General features: G+C 46.3%; 1 protein-coding gene across 3 annotated transcripts; it reads right to left on the bottom strand.

The window, feature by feature from the left end:
* Positions 1-21: 21 nt before the first annotated feature.
* On the bottom strand, positions 22-11,431 carry LOC110511044. Of its 3 annotated transcripts, XM_036951091.1 has the most exons (8): positions 10,488-10,600; positions 10,203-10,426; positions 9,945-10,134; positions 9,421-9,561; positions 9,049-9,176; positions 6,572-6,704; positions 6,200-6,365; positions 22-2,745 (listed from the first exon to the last, which is right to left on the bottom strand). In XM_036951091.1, exons 3-8 carry the CDS (start codon positions 9,964-9,966, stop codon positions 618-620), a joined length of 2,718 nt encoding a protein of 905 aa, XP_036806986.1. In that variant the 5' UTR covers positions 9,967-10,134; positions 10,203-10,426; positions 10,488-10,600; the 3' UTR covers positions 22-617. The 3 variants fall into 3 exon arrangements, with proteins under 3 accessions (XP_036806986.1, XP_036806984.1, XP_036806985.1); XM_036951089.1 differs by lacking the exons at positions 9,945-10,134; positions 10,203-10,426 and adding an exon at positions 11,043-11,431 and having other exon boundaries at positions 10,488-10,613; XM_036951090.1 differs by having other exon boundaries at positions 9,945-10,426.
* Positions 11,432-11,634: the final 203 nt, after the last annotated feature.

Genomic DNA, 11,634 nt, shown 5'->3' with positions numbered 1-11,634 from the left:
GCCTTAGTTCCGGTTTACTTGTGATAACGACAATAGTCACGAGCCCTTAGGGAGAGTATAGACACGCCAAGGTCAGTAGAGCTAACTCAAACCGGCTAATGAATTAAAAGTTGATTAGAAGGGAACAGTAAAACTGTTTCAGATTTTGATCACAACGTCAACAATACAATAACTACAAGATAAGGGATTGAGTTTCTTTAATCTGATAAAGAGCAGAGGGTTTGTTTGACTCGGTTGTCATAGCTACAGTTTAAATCCTGATATTATTGCTTCACATTGTTTTCCACGAAAATCCCATTCTAAAGATTAGGCTTAGCTTAGTCAATGTTTAACACCGCTGTTCTGTTTGTCTTTCCACTGTTACAGTACGGACGACGCACACACACACACGCGCTACTCTACTTGGAGCATTACACAGCTTCTGAGTAAATCACCACACGTAGAGCGTAGGCTGCTTCCTGCAAACCCCACGGCTTTCAGAGGACAGCAACACATGGGATAGCTGGCATGACCTTGAAGGTGTATCGTGTTTCACTGTGAGGAGAGAGAAAGTTCAGAAGGCTTTTATCCTTCACAGACGGACGCATCACTGAAGTCAGAGTGAGTGGACGAGGGACTTAGAAATGAAAGGTATCTGTGAATCGGATGATTCTGGGTTTATGAATCAGTTTCGCAGAAGGGTCGCCGTAGTTTAGCGTCCTGTACTTTGGTCTCTCCTGCTTTTCTGTCTGTAGTCTTTCTGGCTCTGCAACATTCGAACCACGCATAGTGATGGCATCATCTTTGTGTGACATCACAGCGCTACCCTGCCCCTCCCCCTCCTGACATGTCACCTCCCCCTCCCCACTTTGCAGTGCCGTGGGGGCATTTACTTCCTGTTTGGCTTCATGTGGGCGGTGCTCCTGGTTGGACGTTGTGGGCGCTGATGGCAGGAAGCAAAGGTCAAGATCAGGGGTTGTGGGGACAGAGGTCATGACATCAGGGGTCGTAGATTCAGAAGATGGGGGTGAGAGGCTGGCGTTATGGGCCTCGCCCAGTTCTGATGGTTCTGATTCTGAGCCGTGGGCCCTCCTAGGGATGGGGTATCTGGGCTGGCCTCTCTGGGTGGACCGGGGTTGGGGTGGATCCATGTACTGTTTTCTCCAGGGGTAGGAGAGATGTGAGCCTTCCAGGGTCCTGGTTTTGGACCCTAACCCTGAGTATTTCTGTGCTGGTGGATCCACAGAGGAAGCTAGTGCCCACACAGGAGGACAAGGGAGCAGTGTTGCCAGGTACCCAGACTGCAAGGCCTCTACCTCAGGTATCCCTACCTGGGGTGCTGGGGGAGACCACTGGACCACTGCAGCAGAGCAGAGCAGCTCTACCTGCACATAGCTGAGCTCCTGACCTAAGACCTGTACCTTTAATTCCTTATCTGAAACCTGTGCCTTGACCTCCTGACCTGTAACCTGTGCCTTGAGCTCCAGACCTGAAACTTTAACTTCACTGTCTTGATCAGGATCCTGATTTTCCTGATGTGAAGCCTGTACCACCACTTCCTGACCCACTGAAGCCTTAACTTCAATGTTTTCACTCTGAACCTTTAGCTCCTTGTTCAATTCTGAACCATGGCCTTCTCGTCTTTGACCTGAGCTAACAACCTTTTCTTGGTTCGTACCCAGAGTATCTACCTGTTGGTTCGTACCCAGAGTATCTACCTGTTGATTAGCACCCCAAACTTCTACCTCCTTAATTGAATCCTGAATCTGACCTTCAGCTTCTTGATCTGAACCTGGAGCCCTTATCTGCTTATTGACTACAGAATGACCTTTCACCTTCTGATTCCAGTTCCTCCCTTTTCTGTGTTGAAGTGAATCCTTCAGACCAGCTACTGTCTTCTCTGATCCTCTATCTCCTTCCTGTACTCCATAGGGGTTCTCTTTCCTCTGCTGTCCCCAGCCTTTACTCTTAACCTGTTGCTTCACTGAACTCTGACCTTTGACGGGTTGACCTGGTTGACCTAAGCACTGTTGTACCTCTTCTTCCTGACGACTCACTAATTCGTTGACACGTCCAGATGAGCTGGTACCAGGAGAGGAGCTTTTCTTCTGGCAACTCACGTCACTTCCCCGGTGCACCGTCGCCATTGTTTCAAACTTGTCCATTATGGCAGACAGTAGCTTCCCCTTGCCGATTGGTCGGGGTCTTTTCGACGCTCCTCCCACCTGTGTGGCCCCTCCCCTCTCTTTCTGCGTTGCTGCGGCAAACCTGGCCAGCACATCCTTAACAATGTTTCCCTTTCTCACTCCACGTCCTGTTTTGGGAATGCAGCCCTCAACCTGTCCACTAGGGGTCTCTCTGCCATGGCTCTGGCTGCCACAGCCTCCTCCTCCACCCCCTCTGGAGGACAGTGCCAGGGCCCCCACCTCCCGGCGGTGAGTGAGCGGAGGGTTGGGGGTGTTCCTCAGGAACTTGGCCTGGAGAAGCTGGAAGGAGGTGAGGCGTCTTGAGACGTCGCTCCCTGCTGGTCGACCTCCACACCTGCTGAACTGGGGCACCTTCAACCCCACACTGACCTCCAGCCCTAACCTCTCAGGGGGCCTCGCGGTTGGGCTCCGGCCGGGCAGGTCCTGGGTTAGGTAGTGGAGCAGGCTCTCCAGAACCCCTCTGAGCTCCGGGCGGGTCGTCCGGTCCCAAACCAGCCTCCTCAGGGTTCTGGTGTCCACAATGAGGCCTGATGGCCCTGCATTCGCTGCTCTCTCTGCTCTGTAGGGAAACATAAGGGCCTAGCTTTGTTCTCAGGACAGAACAGGGAACATAGAAATATAATCTAGATTGTATTTCTGTAACGGAAACATCCTGTGATAGGGCTTACTAACCTCGACCATCTCTGTACTATAACAACCTCTACCATCTCTGTACAACTATAACCTCTACCATCTCTGTACTACTATAACCTCTATCATCTCTGTACTACTATAACCTCTATCATCTCTGTACTACTATAACCTCTATCATCTCTGTACTACTATAACCTCTATCATCTCTGTACTACTATAACCTCTATCATCTCTGTACTACTATAACCTCTATCATCTCTGTACTACTATAACCTCTATCATCTCTGTACTACTATAACCTCTATCATCTCTGTACTACTATAACCTCTATCATATCTGTACTACTATAACCTCTATCATCTCTGTACTACTATAACCTCTACCATCTCTGTACTACTATAACCTCTACCATCTCTGTACTACTATAACCTCTACCATCTCTGTACTACTATAACCTCTACCATCTCTGTACTACTATAACCTCTACCATATCTGTACTACTATAACCTCTACCATCTCTGTACTACTATAACCTCTATCATCTCTGTACTACTATAACCTCTATCATCTCTGTACTACTATAACCTCTACCATCTCTGTACTACTATAACCTCTATCATCTCTGTACTACTATAACCTCTACCATCTCTGTACTACTATAACCTCTACCATCTCTGTACTACTATAACCTCTATCATCTCTGTACTACTATAACCTCTACCATCTCTGTACTACTATAACCTCTACCATCTCTGTACTACTATAACCTCTACCATCTCTGTACTACTATAACCTCTACCATCTCTGTACTACTATAACCTCTATCATCTCTGTACTACTATAACCTCTACCATCTCTGTACTATAACCTCTACCATCTCTGTACTACTATAACCTCTACCATCTCTGTACTATAACCTCTACCATCTCTGTACTATAACCTCTACCATCTCTGTACTATAACCTCTACCATCTCTGTACTATAACCTCTACCATCTCTGTACTATAACCTCTACCATCTCTGTACTATAACCTCTACCATCTCTTTACTATAACCTCTACCATCTCTGTACTATAACCTCTACCATCTCTGTACTATAACCTCTACCATCTCTGTACTATAACCTCTACCATCTCTGTACTATAACCTCTACCATCTCTGTACTACTATAACCTCTACCATCTCTGTACTACTATAACCTCTATCATCTCTGTACTACTATAACCTCTACCATCTCTGTACTACTATAACCTCTACCATCTCTGTACTATAACCTCTACCATCTCTGTACTATAACCTCTACCATGGACAATGAATTCTTTATACATGACAGAATATTCATTCCGTGTTCAGTACATTAGCTGCAGCATCAGATTTGGAGATGACTTAGAGTTCCAGTGAGTGTTCTAGCAGTGTAGAATTGATGTGTAACAGAGACTGTGTAGTTGATCTGTAACAGGTTGATCTGTAGCAGGGACTGTGTAGTTGATCTGTAGCAGGGACTGTTTAGTTGATCTATATCAGGTTGATGTGTAACAGGGACTGTTTAGTTGATCTATATCAGGTTGATCTGTAGCAGGGACTGTTTAGTTGATCTGTAGCAGGGACTGTTTAGTTGATCTGTAGCAGGGACTGTTTAGTTGATCTATATCAGGTTGATGTGTAGCAGGGACTGTTTAGTTGATCTGTAACAGGGACTGTTTAGTTGATCTATAACAGGTTGATCTGTAGCAGGGACTGTTTAGTTGATCTATATCAGGTTGATGTGTAACAGGGACTGTTTAGTTGATCTGTAGCAGGGACTGTTTAGTTGATCTATAACAGGTTGATCTGTAGCAGGGACTGTTTAGTTGATCTATATCAGGTTGATGTGTAGCAGGGACTGTTTAGTTGATCTATATCAGGTTGATGTGTAGCAGGGACTGTTTAGTTGATCTATATCAGGTTGATCTGTAGCAGGGACTGTTTAGTTGATCTATAACAGGTTGATCTGTAGCAGGGACTGTTTAGTTGATCTATATCAGGTTGATGTGTAGCAGGGACTGTTTAGTTGATCTATATCAGGTTGATGTGTAACAGGGACTGTTTAGTTGATCTATATCAGGTTGATGTGTAGCAGGGACTGTTTAGTTGATCTATATCAGGTTGATGTGTAACAGGGACTGTTTAGTTGCTGTGTAACAGGGACTGTTTAGTTGATCTATAACAGGGAAGTGGGGTTAAGTAGAGAAGAGAGAGAAACAGACTATTGCATCGTTTCCTAGGAACGGTGGAATGGTGGTTTCTAGGGTCCTGGTACGGTGAGGTGGCTATGTCCCAATTATCTCTCCTGCCTCCCAGAGTGTGCACTTGTTCACTTCCCTTCACTGATTTGAAAGGAAATGACTGGTAAAAGAAATATGGTGGTGGAGTGCACACTTCAGCAGAAAGGAGATATTATTGGGACACGTCACCGGTGTTAGTTAGGATTGACCTCTGACCTCTACAGCATTATAAAGACAGTAGCAAAGAGAGACGCGGACCTCAGAGGTAATTTATAGATATTTACTTTAATCTGATAATAACACGATTATTATCATGACACTCGTGGTGAATCCACAGCTGACAATAATAAACCAAAACATGAGACGAGTGCAAATAACAGACTAAGAGTGGATCCCAAATAGCACTACCTTTGACCTGGGCACATAGGGTTCGGGTCAAAAGTAGTGCACTATATAGGGAACATATACAATATGGGGGGGGGGGGCAGACTAATAACAAGCCTGTAAGTTTAAATCACATTTACACAGGACCGTCTTCTTTGTCTCCAATCAAACCCAGGACTGGTGTGTGTACAGTAGGTAGGGATGTTAGTGGATCCACGTTCATCTATAGATGAGAACACCTGGGGCCTCTGGAATCTATGGAATTGTTACATCACAGATCCGGTTTCAGAGTTCCAATTCTGATTCTGATTCAGTTCCACATGAATGACTTTAGTTGTTTTTTTTAAACAAAACACTTTATGGAACAGGAAAGGGAACGGAACTATTCCAGAGACCCCAGCAGGAGCAGTTGAGAGAGGGAGACAGAGAGGAGGGTACAGGCCGGGCTAGGGGGGCTCTAGTGCTGTGGGATGGGTAGGTTGCAGAGGAGGCTGGTAGGAGGAGATATAGAAGGACAGGCTCATTGTAATGGCTGGAATGGAATAAATGGAACCGTGTCAAGCATATGTATTCCCCTTCATCCATTACGATGAGCTGTCTTCCTATAGCTCCTCCAACCAGCCTCCACTTGGTAGGTAGGTGAGCAGCCAGTAGCCAGCCATGGTTGAGTCATTCATGTGTAGTTCCTATGTCGGCCAGAAGAGGGCGGTGTGGGCAGGGTGGTGGTGTTACTTCTCTGTGCTCCTCTCTGCGGAGGCTGCCTTGTACAGTTCGGCTCCGAGCTCCTCCAGTCGCGTGCGTCGGTCCACATCCTGGTGCAGCCCTTCAGGGACCTGGGACAGGCCGAACAGGAGACCGTACAGACAGCCTGCTATCAGCCCAGTGGCACTGCTCTCCCCTGGGGGACACAATGACTAGGTCAGAGAAAATACCAATGGCAAGGACACACAACATACAACACACACACACACACAAATAAATATACAAACACAACAAGAACACACACACACTTACCTCCACAACTCTTATATAAACTACTTACACAGACAACAAACCAATGCACACACACACACACACACACACACACACACACACACAGCCCACCTCCGTGGAACATGGCGCGGCGGCAGAGCTGGGTCCAGTCCGAGCCTGAGGCCAGGAGAGCATCGTAGGCTATCATGGGAGCATCATGACCCCTCCGTCCAGCCCGGCCCTCTGAGCTCCAGCGCTTATACACCTGTAGAGTGGAGAACACACCCGAGTTAAATACTTCTACACCTGTAGAGAGGAGAACACACCCGAGTTAAATACTTCTACACCTGTAGAGAGGAGAACACACCTGAGTTAAATACTTCTACACCTGTAGAGAGGAGAACACACCTGAGTTAAATACTTCTACACCTGTAGAGAGGAGAACACACCTGAGTTAAATACTTCTACACCTGTAGAGAGGAGAACACACCTGAGTTAAATACTTCTACACCTGTAGAGAGGAGAACACACCTGAGTTAAATACTTCTACACCTGTAGAGAGGAGACCACACCTGAGTTAAATACTTCTACACCTGGAGAGAGTAGAACACACCTGAGTTAAATACTTCTACACCTGGAGAGAGGAGAACACACCTGAGTTAAATACTTCTACACCTGTAGAGAGGAGAACACACCTGAGTTAAATACTTCTACACCTGTAGAGAGGAGAACACACCTGAGTTAAATACTTCTACACCTGTAGAGAGGAGAACACACCTGAGTTAAATACTTCTACACCTGGAGAGAGTAGAACACACCTGAGTTAAATACTTCTACACCTGTAGAGAGGAGAACACACCTGAGTTAAATACTTCTACACCTGTAGAGAGGAGAACACACCTGAGTTAAATACTTCTACACCTGTAGAGAGGAGAACACACCTGAGTTAAATACTTCTACACCTGTAGAGAGGAGAACACACCTGAGGTAAATACTTCTACACCTGTAGAGAGGAGAACACACCTGAGTTAAATACTTCTACACCTGTAGAAAGGAGAACACACCTGAGTTAAATACTTCTACACCTGTAGAGAGGAGAACACACCTGAGTTAAATACTTCTACACCTGTAGAGAGGAGAACACACCTGAGTTAAATACTTCTACACCTGTAGAGAGGAGAACACACCTGAGTTAAATACTTCTACACCTGTAGAGAGGAGAACACACCTGTTAAATACTTCTACACCTGTAGAGAGGAGAACACACCTGAGTTAAATACTTCTACACCTGTAGAGAGAAGAACACACCTGAGTTAAATACTTCTACACCTGTAGAGAGGAGAACACACCTGAGTTAAATACTTCTACACCTGTAGAGAGGAGAACACACCTGAGTTAAATACTTCTACACCTGTAGAGAGGAGAACACACCTGAGTTAAATACTTCTACACCTGTAGAGAGGAGACCACACCTGAGTTAAATACTTCTACACCTGGAGAGAGTAGAACACACCTGAGTTAAATACTTCTACACCTGGAGAGAGGAGAACACACCTGAGTTAAATACTTCTACACCTGTAGAGAGGAGAACACACCTGAGTTAAATACTTCTACACCTGTAGAGAGGAGAACACACCTGAGTTAAATACTTCTACACCTGTAGAGAGGAGAACACACCTGAGTTAAATACTTCTACACCTGGAGAGAGTAGAACACACCTGAGTTAAATACTTCTACACCTGTAGAGAGGAGAACACACCTGAGTTAAATACTTCTACACCTGTAGAGAGGAGAACACACCTGAGTTAAATACTTCTACACCTGTAGAGAGGAGAACACACCTGAGTTAAATACTTCTACACCTGTAGAGAGGAGAACACACCTGAGGTAAATACTTCTACACCTGTAGAGAGGAGAACACACCTGAGTTAAATACTTCTACACCTGTAGAGAGGAGAACACACCTGAGTTAAATACTTCTACACCCATAGAGAGGAGAACACACCTGAGTTAAATACTTCTACACCTGTAGAGAGGAGAACACACCCGAGTTAAATACTTCTACACCTGTAGAGAGGAGAACACACCTGAGTTAAATACTTCTACACCTGTAGAGAGGAGAACACACCTGAGTTAAATACTTCTACACCTGGAGAGAGGAGAACACACCTGAGTTAAATACTTCTACACCTGTAGAGAGGAGAACACACCTGAGTTAAATACTTCTACACCTGTAGAGAGGAGAACACACCTGAGTTAAATACTTCTACACCTGTAGAGAGGAGAACAAACCTGAGTTAAATACTTCTACACCTGTAGAGAGGAGAACACACCTGAGTTAAATACTTCTACACCTGTAGAGAGGAGAACACACCTGAGTTAAATACTTCTACACCTGTAGAGAGGAGAACACACCTGAGTTAAATACTTCTACACCTGTAGAGAGGAGAACACACCTGAGTTAAATACTTCTACACCTGTAGAGAGGAGAACAAACCTGAGTTAAATACTTCTACACCTGTAGAGAGGAGAACACACCTGAGTTAAATACATCTGTTAAATATCTTTAAATATCCAGTTTGCCAGGTAGAATGGAACCAATGGATGACCTTGTCTGTCTCCTCAGCGTTGTAGGTGTCAGGAAACAGGGGCTTGTTCTGCCCCTCCTCCTCCACGCCTCTCTCCTCCAGGTAGAACTGCCACTTAGCCTCGAAGTAGAACCACTTCTCCTGGTACTCTGCAGTGGACACAACATACACCACCATTTATTTAATCACACACACACACAGTCTATTTTTCACACACACACAGTCTATTTTTCACACACACACACACACACACACACACACACACACAGTCTATTTTTCACACACACACACACACACACACACACACACACACACACACACAGTCTATTTTTCACACACAGTCACACACAGTCACACACACAGTCACACACACACACACACACACACACACACCTGCCATGTGGCGTATGGTCTTCTTACAGTACTCCTCGGCCTTGGGGATGACCTTCATGAGGTCGCGACCCCAGGTCACCAGCGGTTTGCCCTGCACCGCGTACGATGCAAACAGAGCCGTGGTCAGAGAGCCCAGGAAACCTGTTGGAATCAGCCAGGTCACTATCATGTCATTATAGATGTTAATACCAGATAAACCCAGTGAACCTGCTCCCAGACCTGTTGCTGTTGTCTTGCCTATAGGAGTTGGTAAGACACTAACCTCGTCCCCAGGCTAATCACTAGAGCAAGACAGCACAAACAGATGTGGGACCAGGCTAGTTAAATAGCAGGCTAAACTATAATGTCTAGCCTATGGTACTTGTAGGGTGGTTGTGGGTCATGGCGCATGGTACCTGTAGGGTGGTTGTAGGTCATGGTATATGGTACCTGTAGGGTGGTTGTGGGTCATGGTGTATGGTACCTGTAGGGTGGTTGTGGGTCATGGTACCTGTAGGGTGGTTGTGGGTCATGGTGTATGGTACCTGTAGGGTGGTTGTGGGTCATGGTGTATGGTACCTGTAGGGTGGTTGTGGGTCATGGTATATGGTACCTGTAGGGTGGTTGTGGGTCATGGTGTATGGTACCTGTAGGGTGGTTGTGGGTCATGGTACCTGTAGGGTGGTTGTGGGTCATGGTGTATGGTACCTGTAGGGTGGTTGTGGGTCATGGTACCTGTAGGGTGGTTGTGGGTCATGGTCTATGGTAACTGTAGGGTGGTTGTGGGTCATGGTATATGGTACCTGTAGGGTGGTTGTGGGTCATGGTATATGGTACCTGTAGGGTGGTTGTGGGTCATGGTACCTGTAGGGTGGTTGTGGGTCATGGTATATGGTACCTGTAGGGTGGTTGTGGGTCATGGTCTATGGTAACTGTAGGGTGGTTGTGGGTCATGGTATATGGTACCTGTAGGGTGGTTGTGGGTCATGGTGTTTGGTACCTGTAGGGTGGTTGTGGGTCATGGTACCTGTAGGGTGGTTGTAAGTCATGGTACCTGTAGGGTGGTTGTGGGTCATGGTGTATGGTACCTGTAGGGTGGTTGTGGGTCATGCGCCCCGTCTCAATGCTGACCTCCACTAGGTTGTCTAGCCTCTCAGGCTGCCAGTACTTCATCCCCACACACATGGCCTTGGTGGCTGCTCCAAACCCAGAACCTGGATAGAACCCATCAGAACAATGACCACATGGAGAGAACCCGTCAGAACAATGACCACATGGAGAGAACCCGTCAGAACAATGACCACATGGAGAGAACCCACCAGAACATTGACCACATGGAGAGAACCCACCAGAACATTGACCACTTGGAGAGAACCCACCAGAACATTGACCACATGGAGAGAACCCACCAGAACATTGACCACATGGAGAGAACCCACCAGAACATTGACCACATGGAGAGAACCCACCAGAACATTGACCACATGGAGAGAACCCACCAGAACATTGACCACATGGAGAGAACCCACCAGAACATTGACCACATGGAGAGACAAAGAGAGAGACTGCACATGTGCACGTTGAACTGAACACTACTAAACCATGTCACCATCAGACCTCACACATCTGTTGTGACCTCTGACCTTTCTCATTGAAGGGCGTGTGCCAGGCAAGCAGGAAGTTGTTGGGTTTGAGGTGAGCACATCCCTCCACGGTGGCTGGGTCAGGAGGGCGACCCTGGAGAGACACCATGGCCTCAACATACACCCTGACCAGCTCCCTGTAGAGGTCCTCCAAACACCAGTAGTCTGGAACAACACAGAACACATCACCGTTTACACACAGCGTAGTTAACGCACCACAGTTTACACACAGCATAGTTAACACACCACAGTTTACACACAGCGTAGTTAACGCACCACAGTTTACACACAGCATAGTTAACACACCACAGTTTACACACAGCATAGTTAACGCACCACAGTTTACACACAGCATAGTTAACACACCACAGTTTATACACAGCGTAGTTAACACACCACAGTTTACACACAGCGTAGTTAACACACCACAGTTTACACACAGCATAGTTAACGCACCACAGTTTACACACAGCGTAGTTAACACACCACAGTTTACACAACAGCATAGTTAACACACCACAGTTTACACACAGCGTAGTTAACACACCACAGTTTACACACAGCATAGTTACCGCACCACAGTTTACACACA

This window comes from Oncorhynchus mykiss, chromosome 18 (assembly GCF_013265735.2).
Source record: "Oncorhynchus mykiss isolate Arlee chromosome 18, USDA_OmykA_1.1, whole genome shotgun sequence".
In the NCBI taxonomy this organism is placed as follows: Eukaryota; Metazoa; Chordata; class Actinopteri; order Salmoniformes; family Salmonidae; genus Oncorhynchus; species Oncorhynchus mykiss.
The sequence above is the reverse complement of the archived record's forward strand: the minus strand, read 5'-3'. Positions and strand labels throughout refer to the sequence as shown.

Bases quoted from the DNA above. Each gene is read 5' to 3' on its own strand.
- LOC110511044 (XM_036951089.1), bottom strand. From the start codon at position 11,397: ATGCTGTGTGTAAACTGTGGTGCGTTAACTATGCTGTGTGTAAACTGT. The intron at 9,562-10,487 runs GTACCATACACC...TGATTCCAACAG, and splicing joins GACCCACAACCACCCTACAG to GTTTCCTGGGCTCTCTGACC. The intron at 2,746-6,199 runs GTAACACCACCA...GTTTCCCTACAG, and splicing joins GCAGAGAGGAGCACAGAGAA to AGCAGAGAGAGCAGCGAATG.